This window comes from Rhodnius prolixus, unplaced genomic scaffold (genome assembly GCF_049639745.1).
Source record: "Rhodnius prolixus isolate KJV_2025 unplaced genomic scaffold, Rpr scaffold_15, whole genome shotgun sequence".
Classification (NCBI taxonomy): Eukaryota; Metazoa; Arthropoda; class Insecta; order Hemiptera; family Reduviidae; genus Rhodnius; species Rhodnius prolixus.
The window spans coordinates 4,190,085-4,206,818 of record NW_027411605.1 but is presented as its reverse complement, the minus strand read 5'-3'; the positions used below and the strand labels follow the sequence as shown (position 1 = coordinate 4,206,818).

General features: G+C 35.7%; 1 protein-coding gene across 1 annotated transcript; it reads left to right on the top strand.

Annotated features, from left to right (window-relative positions):
- Window positions 1-1,953: 1,953 nt before the first annotated feature.
- LOC141454860 (uncharacterized) lies at window positions 1,954-14,053 on the top strand. The gene is made up of 4 exons (XM_074129509.1): window positions 1,954-3,135; window positions 3,334-3,494; window positions 7,270-7,425; window positions 12,856-14,053. The coding sequence occupies exons 1-4, from the start codon at window positions 3,131-3,133 to the stop codon at window positions 12,963-12,965; spliced, it is 432 nt and encodes a 143-aa protein (XP_073985610.1). The 5' UTR covers window positions 1,954-3,130; the 3' UTR covers window positions 12,966-14,053.
- The last annotated feature ends 2,681 nt before the right edge of the window (window positions 14,054-16,734 follow it).

Sequence of the window (16,734 nt, the reverse complement as noted above, 5' to 3'; positions counted from 1 at the left end):
GCCGATTGCTGGGAAACAAGAGGGAAAATTTATTTTTCTCACAAGAAATGGGGGGGGGGTTATCCTTCAGTTGCTTTTTCATTTTGTCTACTCTGTCGCAAAGTATCCATTGCAACTCAGATTGGCAGGTTTGTCCTACTCCTGCCATAGTCCGTTTAAAGACTAGAAAATAAAAATGATCCCACTCAGTCGACAATCTGCGGAGTTAGCCGTCCACTGCTCTCTTTGCAATGGTACTGTATGCTTGCATTTTCTCTTCAACAATAAATGTAGTTCAAGTTTTTTCATATAAATTACTATATAATCTCTACAAGAATTCGGCATTAATCCTTTTGATCAGGTAGATATATTGCCAACCTAGTCTTTTTCACCATTTTTTTTACCTTTTTCTTAGCACGCTAGGCAAAAGAAAGAATTTGCGATCTTGTTACGATTTTGATTTTAAATATACACCGGGAATATTTCCGTTTTAAGATCTTCCGGGAGTACATACCACAGATTTATTTATATTGGAGTTTAGAAATTCTCTTCACAATCGCACAGATTAATTGCTAGTCTTCTTTTCGCCTTCACCAGACTTTAAAACACGAAAGTTTGATGTAATCGCCTAAATTACCTTAACAAATAAATAATTTTGCTGTTAATTAATTCTTTTTGAAGTAAAAAAAAATTAATGCCTATTTTTTTCTTTGAGGGCCAACTACCTAATTTATGAGTCGTGAAACGGGCTAATTTACATGTTTTACTTTGAATTTTCATAAACTTTTGTTGAAATATAGTTTTTTTTTCAAAATTGATCAATACTTACCTAATATGCAGTGAGTATCATTTTGATTAAACTGATTTTACAGCTTTCATTACATAGAAAGGTTATGTCGTATTTTAATATTGATTGTAAATATTTTATTAATGTCGTAATAAAATTGAATTAATTATGTGGGTTGCCGTTTTATTAACACATTGTTACGCCGTTTTAAAATAAATTAATTGTTTGAATTTACGTTTAACTGATCTTGTTATTTATTTATTTTTTTTTATTTTGTTTTTATTTATTTAGTTATTTTTTTTGAGATAATTACTTACGATTTTTCGGAGATGACTTTATAGTTCTTTTTATTATTATTTTTTTTAAATTGCTCTTTTTTTTGGAAGAGTTAGATTTTCTCTTGATCAAAACATTCACATTGATAGATCCATCAATCGTGATTTTTACTGCCTCCCTTATCCATCAAAAGGGGAATATTGCAATTCTGGCCGATTTACCGACCATTTGTATAGAGTTTGTATAGAAAATATATGTTTTGAGGTGCACCGAATAAGAAAAAATGGATTTTAGTAAATAGTCTGTGTCTGTCAGCATAAATTAAGAAATTCACTTGAGTTTTAAAATCGTACAACCCGAAGTTTCATTATTAATAATTACTAGGCATGTCCAGAAAGTAAGTGTACTGAGGTTCTCACGGCCGGAGGGAATTTTTTTTCGACATGTTGGCTACACTGCCGTGTAGCCTGATTCCACCCCTCCACAACGAGCCCGGTTCGAGGTCAGTGCGTTGAGAACTGTCATAGCGACAATAGGTTTCTTGAAAAATGTCAAACCATTCTCCCGCCAAGTGCGAAATACGCGGCGTCATCCGTTATCTCGTTTGGAAGGGAAAAACTCCAGTTGAGGTTTATAATGAGGTAAAAACTGCATATGGTGATAAAGCTATGAATTGTACGAGTGTGTTCAAGTGGTGTCGCGAGTTTAAAAACGGTCGTACGTCTTTAGATGATGATCAGAGGAGCGAAAGATCTTCAGTTGTGAAGGACGAATTTGTGGAAAAAATCGAAAACGCGCTCCGTGATGATCGCAGATTGACTGTGGATGAACTTTCTGCCATGTTTCCGCAAATCTCCAGATCTCTGCTACACGAAACCATCACAGAAACTCTCGGATACCGGAAACTGTCCGCGAGGTGGATCCCAAAACAACTGACAGTCCAACACAAGTTGAATCGAGTGGAAGCCGAGCAAGAGTTTCTGAGACGCTGCAAACTCCATGGAGATGAATTTCTCCGTTCCTTTGTTACTGGAGATGAAACTTAGGTTGCACACTACACACCTGAAACCAAAAAGGCAGTCTCAACAGTGGCGTCACACCGCTTCACCCTCCGCCAAAAAGTTCAAAACCACAATTTCAGCCAAGAAAATCATGGCATCCGTGTTTTTAAGTAAGGCATAATTTTAATTGAATATATGCCTCAAGGGGAGACCATCAACTCTGCAAGACCCTAAAAAAATTGCGAAGGGCGATTCAGTACAACAGAGGAGGCATGCTGACAAAGAGACTCTGCCTGCTGCACAATACCAGCCCACACACGGCCAATGCCACGAAGGAACTGCTCGCCTCGTTTAAATGGGATGTCCTGGACCATCCCGCGCATTCCCCTGACCTAGCACCTTCAGATTACTATCTCTTTACCCCCCCTTTGCACATGGGTGGAAAAAGGTTTTCAACCGACGTGGAGGTGAATGGAGAGGTGGGGAAGTGGACAAAGGGGTTGGCGGGAAACTACTTCGAAAAAGGCATAAAAAAATTAATGATTATAAAATAATATTTACATTATTAGCAGGCTACTCTCCATGTGCAAATTTCTTATCATTTGGGTAACTATGATGGTTTCAGAATAGCTTCGAAATCAGCTTCCACTAGGTCCTCTTGGACAGACGTGCGCAGTGGGCATAGTTAGACCAAATCATTAAAACCTAGTTCCGAGGGATATCATATTGAAATGGGAAGTTATTTAGATCCAGATTATGATAGGCAAGTCCATCCTTTGTTTATAGCTATCTGTCGAAATGTTCTACAGGCGAAGATCTTTCTAGTTTAAAAGGGCACAATGTATAAGGATGGAAAGAATCAAATAGCGAAGGGCGATAATTTATTTCGTATCGTCTGATAGATCTCATGAGGAATGGTTAAACTCAACGAGTTTGATGGATAAGATGGGCCCCCAAGTATCGCTTGGATTGGCATTCATATTCTAACAGAAAGGTTAATGTAGTTTCCAGGAAACTGCAAGTCATAGCCTGGAGAAAAGTATCTGGAAGGAGCAATTCTTGCAGGCATTCTGTTGGAGATTTCTCAATGAAGTTAGTAACAAAATTTTGTCCTCATTACCATTTGTTGAAAGTATTAATTGTTTATGATATTTCAAGTAGTTCAAAAACTTAATTGACTATAAAAAAAATGGCGTACTAATTATAGCTACTAAAATCTAAAATATTTAATTGCAGATAATAAATTATTTAATGTATGCTAGCTAAAGTTATTATTTATTATTCATTAAGGTACTCCCTCCACAACGGATACAATAAATACCTTTGGAACCACTCGGTTGTCCAAGCAGATATAAGGAAATGCTCGGCTCCCGATCTCTTAATAGGCAGCAAGGCGTTCAGCAAGATGTTTAATGTTTTAGCGATACTGTTTGCGATCATTTATGTTGCTGGTGAGTGGTAACTAATTGCAATTTAAATAATGAAATTTTGATAATGGGATAGGTTATACAGATTGTTGTGGCCGTATGTCCTTTTAAGGTGAACCGTTTAAACTACGATGTTTTTTTTAATTTGGCTACAATTATTTTGAAAAGTGACTCCTTACAGCTCAGCAAATACTCCTTTTTTTACAAAGATTTTCTGATGTTGACTATTGATTTCTAAAGCCTAGGTTCAAATGTTCCTATACTACCCATGCAGGGCGGCCTTCTTGGACACTCTAGGGCGCTCTGACAACATACACTTACGCACACAAAATGTATTTCTACAATCTATGCTGTTTTTATTCTATTGGTAAAGCTAAGGATATAAGTATCTAAAGCGAGTCCTCAAAGACAGAACTCTGGAAATGTTCCTATACTACCCATGCAGGGCGGCCTTCTTGGACACTCTAGGGCGCTCTGACAACATACACATACGCACACAAAATGTATTTCTACAATCTATGCTGTTTCTATTCTATTGGTAAAGCTAAGGATATAAGTATCTAAAGTCGAGTCCTCAAAGACAGAACTCTGGAAATGTTCCTATACTACCCATGCAGGGCGGCCTTCTTGGACACTCTAGGGCGCTCTGACAACATACACATACGTACACAAAATGTATTTCTACAATCTATGCTGTTTTTATTCTATTGGTAAAGCTAAGGATATAAGTATCTAAAGTCGAGTCCTCAAAGACAGAACTCTGGAAATGTTCCTATACTACCCATGCAGGGCGGCCTTCTTGGACACTCTAGGGCGCTCTGACAACATACACTTACGCACACAAAATGTATTTCTACAATCTATGCTGTTTCTATTCTATTGGTAAAGCTAAGGATATAAGTATCTAAAGTCGAGTCCTCAAAGACAGAACTCTGGAAATGTTCCTATACTACCCATGCAGGGCGGCCTTCTTGGACACTCTAGGGCGCTCTGACAACATACACTTACGCACACAAAATGTATTTCTACAATCTATGCTGTTTTTATTCTATTGGTAAAGCTAAGGATATAAGTATCTAAAGTCGAGTCCTCAAAGACAGAACTCTGGAAATGTTCCTATACTACCCATGCAGGGCGGCCTTCTTGGACACTCTAGGGCGCTCTGACAACATACACATACGCACACAAAATGTATTTCTACAATCTATGCTGTTTCTATTCTATTGGTAAAGCTAAGGATATAAGTATCTAAAGTCGAGTCCTTAAAGACAGAACTCTGGAAATGTTCCTATACTACCCATGCAGGGCGGCCTTCTTGGACACTCTAGGGCGCTCTGACAACATACACATACGTACACAAAATGTATTTCTACAATCTATGCTGTTTTTATTCTATTGGTAAAGCTAAGGATATAAGTATCTAAAGTCGAGTCCTCAAAGACAGAACTCTGGAAATGTTCCTATACTACCCATGCAGGGCGGCCTTCTTGGACACTCTAGGGCGCTCTGACAACATACACTTACGCACACAAAATGTATTTCTACAATCTATGCTGTTTTTATTCTATTGGTAAAGCTAAGGATATAAGTATCTAAAGTCGAGTCCTCAAAGACAGAACTCTGGAAATGTTCCTATACTACCCATGCAGGGCGGCCTTCTTGGACACTCTAGGGCGCTCTGACAACATACACTTACGCACACAAAATGTATTTCTACAATCTATGCTGTTTCTATTCTATTGGTAAAGCTAAGGATATAAGTATCTAAAGTCGAGTCCTCAAAGACAGAACTCTGGAAATGTTCCTATACTACCCATGCAGGGCGGCCTTCTTGGACACTCTAGGGCGCTCTGACAACATACACTTACGCACACAAAATGTATTTCTACAATCTATGCTGTTTTTATTCTATTGGTAAAGCTAAGGATATAAGTATCTAAAGTCGAGTCCTCAAAGACAGAACTCTGGAAATGTTCCTATACTACCCATGCAGGGCGGCCTTCTTGGACACTCTAGGGCGCTCTGACAACATACACTTACGCACACAAAATGTATTTCTACAATCTATGCTGTTTTTATTCTATTGGTAAAGCTAAGGATATAAGTATCTAAAGTCGAGTCCTCAAAGACAGAACTCTGGAAATGTTCCTATACTACCCATGCAGGGCGGCCTTCTTGGACACTCTAGGGCGCTCTGACAACATACACTTACGCACACAAAATGTATTTCTACAATCTATGCTGTTTCTATTCTATTGGTAAAGCTAAGGATATAAGTATCTAAAGTCGAGTCCTCAAAGACAGAACTCTGGAAATGTTCCTATACTACCCATGCAGGGCGGCCTTCTTGGACACTCTAGGGCGCTCTGACAACATACACTTACGCACACAAAATGTATTTCTACAATCTATGCTGTTTTTATTCTATTGGTAAAGCTAAGGATATAAGTATCTAAAGTCGGGTCCTCAAAGACAGAACTCTGGAAATGTTCCTATACTACCCATGCAGGGCGGCCTTCTTGGACACTCTAGGGCGCTCTGACAACATACACATACGCACACAAAATGTATTTCTACAATCTATGCTGTTTCTATTCTATTGGTAAAGCTAAGGATATAAGTATCTAAAGTCGAGTCCTCAAAGACAGAACTCTGGAAATGTTCCTATACTACCCATGCAGGGCGGCCTTCTTGGACACTCTAGGGCGCTCTGACAACATACACATACGCACACAAAATGTATTTCTACAATCTATGCTGTTTCTATTCTATTGGTAAAGCTAAGGATATAAGTATCTAAAGTCGGGTCCTCAAAGACAGAACTCTGGAACCAATTTACTTTTTTATCTTCAATACTGAAAAATCTGTGACTATGAAATAAATCTAAAGGAAAGGGAAGGTTGGGGACGCCACCGACACTCAAAATACCTTGTCAAATTAAACAGACACAATAAACTTTTATTTTGAACTTGCATGACTGATTAGGAGGATCATGATCCAGGACATAATGACTTACTTAAAATAAATTGACAATGTTTTGACTTAGATTAATCAAACTTAATTGGCATAACATTAACAATTAATTGATATGACAACACTTGGTATGTGCACAACTTGATTCTGAATAAAATTTCATATAGACAGTTGATTCACACAACACAGGTCAGGCCGACCTCCTTAGAACGCCATCTTGCCGGGCGGACAGCAAAAAAGAACAAAGACGTACACTTCCTTCGTAGTGACCAGTTGAGAAGCCCAAAGTGCAACTGGCTCGAGCTCCCAGGCACAAGCTGGAGCCCCCTCTCCTTCCTCTTCTCCAGTTCTGCCAACTGGGCAATGGTGCGCTATTAGCGCCAAAAGACAAATTCTAGGCAAGGGGGCCGCACATCCTTTCGAGGATCGAACAAATACTACGGAAAGTTATTCCGTTCTCTCACCTTTGCCCCATTTATTTAACATGATCCTACAGCCAGTTTGCTTTATTGGAAGGGAGTACCACTGCTTGTTCGTTTTGATCATGAATGGGACTAATGGTAGTTTACTGTTACTCTGATACTTATTTTAAACTTTTAACCATTCTGTAATTTTGGCTTTCCGGACCTGGAATTAAGTATTCTCGTGGAATTTGCTTAGGTATCCGTAGGTCCACGGAAGTTTGGGATAGGCTGGTAGGCTTCCCTTAAAGATTATTTATTTGCTTGGTTGAAGGTTTTAGTTAGTAAGAACCCAATCAGATTCAGTTCCCTCGTCATTTTAGACTTGCCACTATAATTATTTTTATCTTAATTGTAATTTACAGATGCAACCACCAAATGCAAGCCTAGAACCATGGTAAGGCAAGCAGATGGATGCAACTTTTGCATGTGTTCACGAAGAGGGGAGTTGGGAGCTTGTACTCTTAGAGATTGTAAAGATGTTTCTGTACATCGTTACAAGAGAAATTTTCCTATACTTGGTAACAAAAAAATCTTGAAAGAAAGACTCAAAATAAAATTTTAATTGAATGAATCACTCATAGGTATTTTTTTCTTGCTAAAAAAATTGATAAATATCAATTGTAGTAGAGCCGCATGAGTTCATTATAATAGTTTAGAATAGGGGTTTCGAAACATTTTTCGATCGCGGAAACCTTTCTGAAAACAGTTACCTTCTCAGAATTTATTTAGTGATTTATTTACAAGTGAATGTAATAGAAGATATGTATCTTCTAGATCAAATGAAATCATTTGAAAAGAGTGCCTACAAAATTATAGGTAAGACAAATTCGCTAAGTAAAAAATTGTAGTTCATGTTGACATAAGAATTTTTTAGGTATACTATTTTTTTTAATCTATGTCAACTATTTTTAATTATTTAATAGTCTAATGAACCCCCACATAATATTTTTAATTTTGATGGGTTGTTCGTACTTAAAAACGCTCTCTAAACTTTGAAAATTGAAAAAGTGTAGCATTTGTAACAGAATTATTATTTTTAACATTAACTTGTACGATTATTATACAGGGTGTTTCAGGGTTAAGTGTCCTAACTGAAAATATGAATTTAGGACCTCAAAACAAGACAAAATTTTCCTCTGGAGGTATGCCCGTAAACGCTTTGTTTATGAGATATTCACGTCTAAAGATTTCCATTTTATGAATTATTATTAGGTAAGTTATAATAAAAAAAAATTAATAGTGTCTTCCAACAACTTTATTAATAGAAAATAATGGCAATTTAAAGTAAATAAATAAATAATAAAGAAAATGAGGAATCGGTATCTTTCTTCCATAGCAGCAATAGCCGAACGGCACTGGATTGCTGTTATTGATTCAATTATTCTTCGTCTTAAAGAATGAAGATCTTTAACCGGCATTTCATACACTTTTCCTTTAATGGCACCCCAAGCAATTCAATACATTGGTGTCAGATCTGGAGAGCAAGCAGGCTAAGCCGTCGGTCCTGCTCGGCCAATCCATCGATTGGGATAATGTTGATTTAGTCACTTTCGTGGACCTCAGACGCAATGTGCTGGACAACCATCTAATTGAAACCATGAGTTCCTTCTGAGTTAAGGCGGAACAACTTCAATCAAAATGTAATAATCATTACTAAGAAACTGCAGAAATGGGTCCGCATTGAGCCTAGGAGGTAAGAAATGCAGACAATATTGTCTAATATCCATAACTAAACATTCCCCAGAAACTCATGCTGAAAATGCTGCTCGCGAATTGCATGAGGATTTTCGAGCATCCAGAGATGATAATTTTTTGGTTGAACAATTCTTGTATGAATGTAGCTTCATTGGTCCAGGGAATATGAAAATTATGGCTTAAGATCAACTTGTTTTAAACTAATCGGAAAAAATTCTTTGGCAAAATTCTTGAGGTAATAAATGTCGTACCCGTTGATAATGCTGAGTTACATCCATCTGCAGAGAGAGTTCTCCTTACTGTAGTTGGCGTAATATGTAATTCAGCTGGAGCTCTTTGTACACTGGCGGACGGATTATCATTAAAATATTGTAGTATTATCGCACTCCTTTCATTTCATTAAGGGACTAGAGCTTCACCAGCACGTGGCATTAAAGCAAATGTGCCAGTTACTCTTAAGACGTTGAAATGCGGACCTAAAGATAGTCTTTTATGGTAATCTTTATTCGGAAATCGCACGGAATATTCACGACGGGTAGCATTGCGAAAACCATACACAAACACCATATTCATTATTACAATAAATGCGATACATAATGATGCAAATTCTGTAAAAGCGTCAAACTGATAAATGTGATTTAGAAAGAGTTATTATTTAGACAGTACAAATTCCAGATGGTATTATTCCGTAAAATGTCAATATTGGTATTTGCAGTTAAGTGACACAAGGTGATATTAGCAGTTATACAATCAATTGATCATTCGATCTAAAATCTTTATTGACCGTGCAGGACCGGCGGCTTGGCCTGCTTACTCTCCAGATCTAACACCAGTGGATTTTTTTTTGCTTGGGGTGCCATTAAAGGAAAAGTGTATGAAATGCCGGTCAAAGATCTTCATTCTTTAAGATGAGGAGTAATTGAATTAATAACAGCAATCCAGTGCCGTTAGGCTATTGCTGCTGAGGAAGAAAGATACCGATTCCTCATTTTCTTTATTATTTATTTATTTACTTTTAATTATCATTATTTTCTATTAATAAAGTTGTTGGAAGACACTATTTATTATAACCTACCTAATAATAGTTCATAAAATGGAAATATTTAGACTGAATATCTCAAAAACAAAGCGTTAACGGGCATACCTCCAGAGGAAACTTTTTTCTTGTTTTGAGGTCCTAAATTCATATTTTCTCCTAACTGAAAAAGTGATAAGTATTCTCTGGCAAGGTCATATCGCACAAAGAACAGCGGGAACCTTCATCATCTCTAAAAAAAATCTATAATTAAGATCTCCTTAACAAAAACTTACAGTTTTAAAAGTTAAGTATAAGGGTTGATTAAACGCCAAAAGGTACACAAATCAGCAGTTCCCAACATTTCATTAATACTTCATTGATATAATTTAAGTAATTTTACTGCATTAACTTTTCCTTCACATTTTTTAGAATTTATTAGATGTCACAGACCCTTATGCTGGCCATTTTCGTCTACAAAATATTTACTCAAGTAGCACACCATTTAACTTAGATTGACTGTAATATCTATTTATCTATAATAATCAAACTATTAATCACAGGTGAAAAAGAAAACGTTATAAAAAATATAAAAAAAATAAGAGGCTAAAAAATTCATAAACTTTTTTTACATCAATAATTTTATGCATTTATTTTTATTTTTAAATAAAAATCATTGGTTTAAGTTCATTCTTCGATTAAAGTAATTGTTATTTTATGTTGTAGTCAAACGTTTGTAATAATAAGTAATAAATAATCTGGCTTTATCGCAAATAATATAGTTTTCTTCAATTACATTCTCAATCTAGGTGTTCTTCCCACAATGTTATATATATGTAATATAAAATAAAGAAAATAAAGATATGCATATTTTTAGGACAGCTAATTATTCCAGTATTTTACCATAAGTAAAATTAGGGGGACTAAATTAAATTACAATTGAGAAATGAGTAAATATTGTTGAATAATCTACTTGTTATTAAATGTATGTTATTTGTGCTCACGAATATTTCGGTAAGACGAATTTAAGACTGAAATATTGTTTTGAATCCTCCGTGATTGAAATTTAAAAAGTGGCCGACTCTAACTTTGTTTTTTTCTACTTTAACATGCATGTATATGTGACTACTCAGAATAATTCATCACTCATTTTATCATAATTATAATAAAAAAATATTATGAATGAACTGGCCAGCATAAGGGTCTGTGACATCTAATAAATTCTAAAAAATGTGAAGGAAAAGTTAATGCAGTAAAATTACTTAAATTATATCAATGAAGTATTAATGAAATGTTGGGAACTGCTGATTTGTGTACCTTTTGGCGTTTAATCAACCCTTATACTTAACTTTTAAAACTGTAAGTTTTTGTTAAGGAGATTTTTGTACCTTTTGGATAGATTTTCCTTTTTGTCTATTTGCAAAGTTACGTCTGCTTTACAGATTTTTTAAAATTTGGAATAAGGTATTCTATCATTATAACCTGATAAGGTGTTAAATCGGAACCGTAACTACCACTGGAGAGATCTTTTTAAAGAATGATTATAGTTACGGTCCCCAAACCATCCTCAATAACCATTTTTTTGAGAAAGCGTTTTGAATAAAATAGGAAGGTATTTGTACGTAAATAGCAAAATTAAACTGCGATTTCAGTACTTCCTTTTAAGAGGAGCAAGAAAAATAAACTGCGATTACAGTACTTCTCCCTAAAAGGCAAAGATTTTGAATCGAACGACAATTCATTGATGTAAATCGGTTCACTCATTGATAATTTTAACGATTGCAGTACTTCCTCTTAGTAGGTGTAAGAGCATGATGGCACTTCACAGCCACATAGAGGAGCTTTAATCACTTCTTCGTGCTAAATTTTATCAAAATCGGACTAAGCTTTGTAGAAATATTGGTAATAATAGTTTCAGAAAGGGCCTTATTTGGGTGGGGCGAACTCCCCTCCTTATGAGGCATAGCGTCGAGATTTTTAAAGTACAAATCTGTACAAAATTTCGATTCGAATGACACTTCATTCATGAAAATCGGTTCACGTGTCGATAATTTGAAACGATTGCTATACTTCCCCTTAACAAGTGTAAGAGCAGATCGTCGCTTTATTGTTAGGTAGGGGAGCCCTAACCCTATCATCCTACCAAATTTTATCAAAATCGGGCCAAGATTTACAGAGTAATTAGTAATAATAATTTTGGAGGGGGCCTTACATAAAGGGGGCTAACTCCTCTCCCATTCAATGTACAGGGCCGAGACCCCCAAAAGGCACATCTACATAAAATTCCGAATCGAATGACACCTCATTCATGAAAATCGGTTCACGCGTTTAGGCGCTACGTTGTTTACAAAAAAGGTAACAACAACAAGAAGAAGAAGAAGAACAACAAGAACAAGAACAACAACAATTTTTGAAAAAGCCGTTTTTGCTCATTTTCAGCAACTTTTTTCTCAAAACCTATTAGATCTGGGTTGTTGCAAAAAATTACAGTCATAAAGGAGGATTTGCCCTTTATTTTAAAGAAAATTTGGGAATTTTATCTTTTATAGAAAAAGAGAAAAAAATTGTCAAAGTTGGGTGTTTTTCAACGTTACGCTTTTTCGTGCAGTTTTTGACCATCAACCCTTATACAACTGTCCTACCGGACAGTTTTAATACACAAGTTCGCCTCTCGTTTTTATAATCCAGGAGATCTGATCTAGAGAGTACTCATTGTTCATACGACTTATTTTCTCCTAAATCATAGCTCAGTTCCCCTTGTACAGTCTTCCAGAAGAGGAGTTTCTAGCATTAATAACAAAATTCTGCTTAAAGTTATATTGCAATATAATCACAAATTTTATGAAATCTACAATTCAAATTAATTATACATTCTAAATCAAAATTAGCTAAATTAAAAGCGGGATCATATTTCTGGAAAAGTATTTTCAAATTTTTACCCCAAGACAAGTTTCTTTTAATCAATTCATGCGATAGTATTTTGGGATATCTACGGTTTTCCATTATTGCTATTTTCCCAATGTATTTTCTTAAAAACTATTATAAGAGACGGTTTTCCCTCAGGAAAATTCTATTAAGAGAACTTCTGGAAGAGGTAGTTTGGGATAGACTTTCCTCTGAAGAACTATTTGTGTAAAAAGTACAATTTTTTTGTATCCTAAATATCGTAAGAATATGTAAGAATCTAGCTTGAAAATTTTCAAGTGTATAAATATTTGAACATCTGTTTGTTTCACAGCCAAACATGAACCATGTGATGTGTACGGCGATTTTACATCAGAAGATGGTACTCCTTGCTGGTGCATGCGGAACGTGGGGGTTGCATTTTGCAACAACAAAGAGCAATAAATAAAAACAGCGTTATTTTCTTATTTTTGATTTGAATGCACCTTTTTCTTTTTTACTAACTTTATTATAAAACTTTTATGAAATAGAAATTGTAATAAATATAGTGTGCTCATTAATTGATTTGTTTTATAAACAGTTTCACAGAGTTCACTTTGAGTCTTTTGTAATATGAATTCCCATTTATTTTTCAAATATTCTTGCGAAAACTATCTTATAAACTAGAAATTTTGGAAACAGTGATTTCGTCCTCTTGATATTTCCTTCATAGAGGTTCCAAATTAGGTCTATTTTTTACGTTTTGATGAGATATTGATTACTTTTTTTAAATTTACCCTGCAATTTCGCACCTCAATCTTTGTTCTAAGGAGATTGTCGTTTAAAGGACCTCTAGAAAGAGAATTTAAAGTGACTACTCTCGATTGTAACTGGTAGAGCTACCATCTACCAAAGAAGTTCTCCTTGTTCAGGTCTAGATGTTCTCCAGGTAATGATGAGATTTCGAGTAATGAGAAGATGGATAGATTGGCCAATAGAGCGCTACATTTTCCTTAAATTGTCTTCTTGGCGTAGACAGCTTCGAGGTATTCATTCTTATAGTCTAGTTGTTGGTTATCTTAATGGTAGAATTCGGGGCTCGTTCAGGACCTATTGTGATATATTTTTTTCATACACCACTCTCAGGTGATTGAAGTTTGAGAAGACTTACGTGATGGGTTTATGCCGGTCCTCTTGAGTAGAGCCCATGATATACCTGTAGAAGTGGAAACATCCAATCTTTTCTCAGAGCATGTTATCAATTAAGTAGCTTTAAATATCAATTAAAATTTCACCTTATAGATTGTTGTCCGCTTCGTTTGGACTGCTGTGCTTCAATCTTTTATCCACCTTTATTAATCTCGTCAAGCTGCGATGATTGGTTAGGAAGCTTACCCAATGGATGCTTTTTTTCCTGTTTTAAAAACGGCCGAATACATACGTGTTATTAAAAAGAGGAAGTTCAATTGCTAACAACAAGTCTCAAATCGGGTACTCTTACCTGCTTATCCTAACTAATAAATTCTCCTTATAATCTTTTTTCCTTAAATCTGTTTCTCACCGAATTAGATCCGTACCAAATGTTCCTGAATTTATTATTATTATTTTTTTTTGGCGCCTCAACAGCTGAGGTTATTAGCGCTCGGAGCTTTTTCCAGTGCTCTGCCGGCCTCCGGACAGTGTTCTCTCGTTACAGACAACACTGTCCATCACCGGACAGTGAGCTGTAAGAAGCTCCTAGGAAGAGAAAATCTAAGGGTTAGCAGCTGGATTCGAACCCGGGACCTCCGCGTGGGAATCGAGTACGCTAACCACATAGCTAATCCCTCCCCTCCTTCACTATTATTATTATTATTATTATTATTATTTTTTTTTTTTTTTTTTTTTTTTTGGCGCATCAACAGCTGAGGTTATTAGCGCCCGGAGCTTTTTCCAGTGCACTGCCGGCCTCCGGACAGTGTTCTCTCGTTACAGACAACACTGTCCATCACCGGACAGTGAGCTGTAAGAAGCTCCTAGGAAGAGAAAATCTAAGGGTCAGCCACTGGATTCGAACCCGGGACCTCCGCGTGGGAGTCCAGTATGCTAACCTCATAGCTAATCCCTTCCCTTATTATTATTATTATTATTATTATTATTTACTCAGCTATCTGATTCAACAGTCCTCAAAGTAAAAAAATTGGTGAAAAAGACTAGGTTGGCAATACATCTACCTGATCAGCAACAGCTGACACTATATGTAGGCTCGGAGAAGTGCTCTACAATCCAGAACTATGTATCTGTTTCCGCGGGAGAGAAGACAAATGGATCTGTGCTCCTAAAAATTGCCATGGAGGACTTTATAGGAAGTACGAACACAACGGAGGTAAGATGGATGACTCTTTAAAATTTCGAAAGAAAACCTCACACATGAAGTAGGCTGTAGAACCAAAGTTAACAGTTTTGAATCAGCATTACTATACACTGTACCTAATTCCAACCAGGTAGCCATTTTCGATAAGAGATTTGACAAAAAAGATATCCATCTGATATTGTAATATACAGACTGGTTTGGAGAAACTACTAAGGTTGTGTGAAATGTACAATTTTGAAGATTAGGTTAACTATAAATATATACAACTGAAACTCTTAATGAGTTAATTATTGTTGCCTTGTAGGTTAAGAAATAGTTTCTTCTTCCTTTAATTTGAAAAAGAAAAGGAAGCTGAAAGTGAATAGTATTCGGAATGATAAATCTTTTGAAAAAATCATCCTGAATACAAAAAAACATTTCTTTAATAATAAGTTTAACTTCTGTTTGTACAGACGCATCTAACGAATTTGTCAGCGAGCAAGGACCTATTCTACCAAAAGGTGACAATTGAAACTGGTGTTTCTGCTGAGCAGATGGCCTTGTTCAACAAGGAAAGGGAGGCTGAGAAGTCAGACGTTCTCGATCGTGAGACAAAGTCATCGGGAGTACTTCTCGGCTTCTACAATAGAAACTGCTTGCAGGCTACATCTCTGGCATTAAATAGATTGTAAAATAGTGAAAATTTCCTACTCGTTGAAAAAGAAAACTAAAAGAAACTATTCATTGCGAACGCTGTTTTCTTGACTTGTACTGCAAAAAAAATCGGCCCAACTTTCGTGCACTAACTACTCTTGATTGGCATAAAATAGACTGTAGTAGTGGAAAATTCAGTACACGTGGAGAAAGTTATTGTTATTTCGAATGATGATTTCTTCACTTCTACTTCCAAAACAGGCCTACCATACCTTCTTTTATTAACTACCTGCGGCCTAGAAAAAGAATGTTCAACAGAGAAACTTTTTTTCCATTACAACTCAGTAACCATTGCAACTCAGATTAGCAGGTCCTACTCCTGCCATAGTCCGCTTAAAGACTAGAAAATAAAAATTATCCCCCTCAGTCGGACAATCTGTGGAGTTAGCCGTCCACTGCTCTCTTTGCAATGGTACTGTATGCTTGCATTTTCTCTTCAACAATTGAAGTTTAAGGTTTTTCATATAAATTACTATATAATCTCCACAAGAATTAGGCATTAATCCTTTTGATCAGGTAGATATATTGCCAACCTAGTCTTTTTCACCATTTTTTTTACACCTTTTTCTTAGCACGCTAGGCAAACGAAAGAATTTGCGATCTTGTTACGATTTTGATTTTGAATATACACCGGGAATATTTCCGTTTTAAGATCTTCCGGGAGTACACACCACAGATTTATTTATATTGGAGTTTAGAAATTCTCTTCACAATCGCACAGATTAATTGCTAGTCTTCTTTTCGCCTTCACCAGACTTTAAAACACGAAAGTTTGATGTAATCGCCTAAATTACCTTAACAACTAAATAATTTTATTGTTAATTAATTCTTTTTGAAGTAAAAATAAATTAATGCCTATTTTTTTCCTTGAGGGCCAACTACCTAATTTATGAGTCGTGAAACGGGCTAATTTACATGTTTTACTTTGAACTCTCATAAACTTTTGTTGAAATATAGTTTTTTTTTTCAAAATTGATCAATACTTACCTAATATGCAGTGAGTATCATTTTGATTAAACTGATTTTACAGCTTTCATTACATAGAAAGACCGTGTCGTATTTTAATATTGATTGTAAATATTTTATTAATGTCGTAATAAAATTGAATTAATTATGTGGGTTGCCGTTTTATTAACACATTGTTACGCCGTTTTAAAATAAATTAATTGTTTGAATTTACGTTTAACT

Bases quoted from the DNA above. Each gene is read 5' to 3' on its own strand.
- LOC141454860 (XM_074129509.1), top strand. The intron at 3,495-7,269 runs GTGAGTGGTAAC...TGTAATTTACAG, and splicing joins TGCGATCATTTATGTTGCTG to ATGCAACCACCAAATGCAAG. The intron at 7,426-12,855 runs GTAACAAAAAAA...TTTGTTTCACAG, and splicing joins GAGAAATTTTCCTATACTTG to CCAAACATGAACCATGTGAT.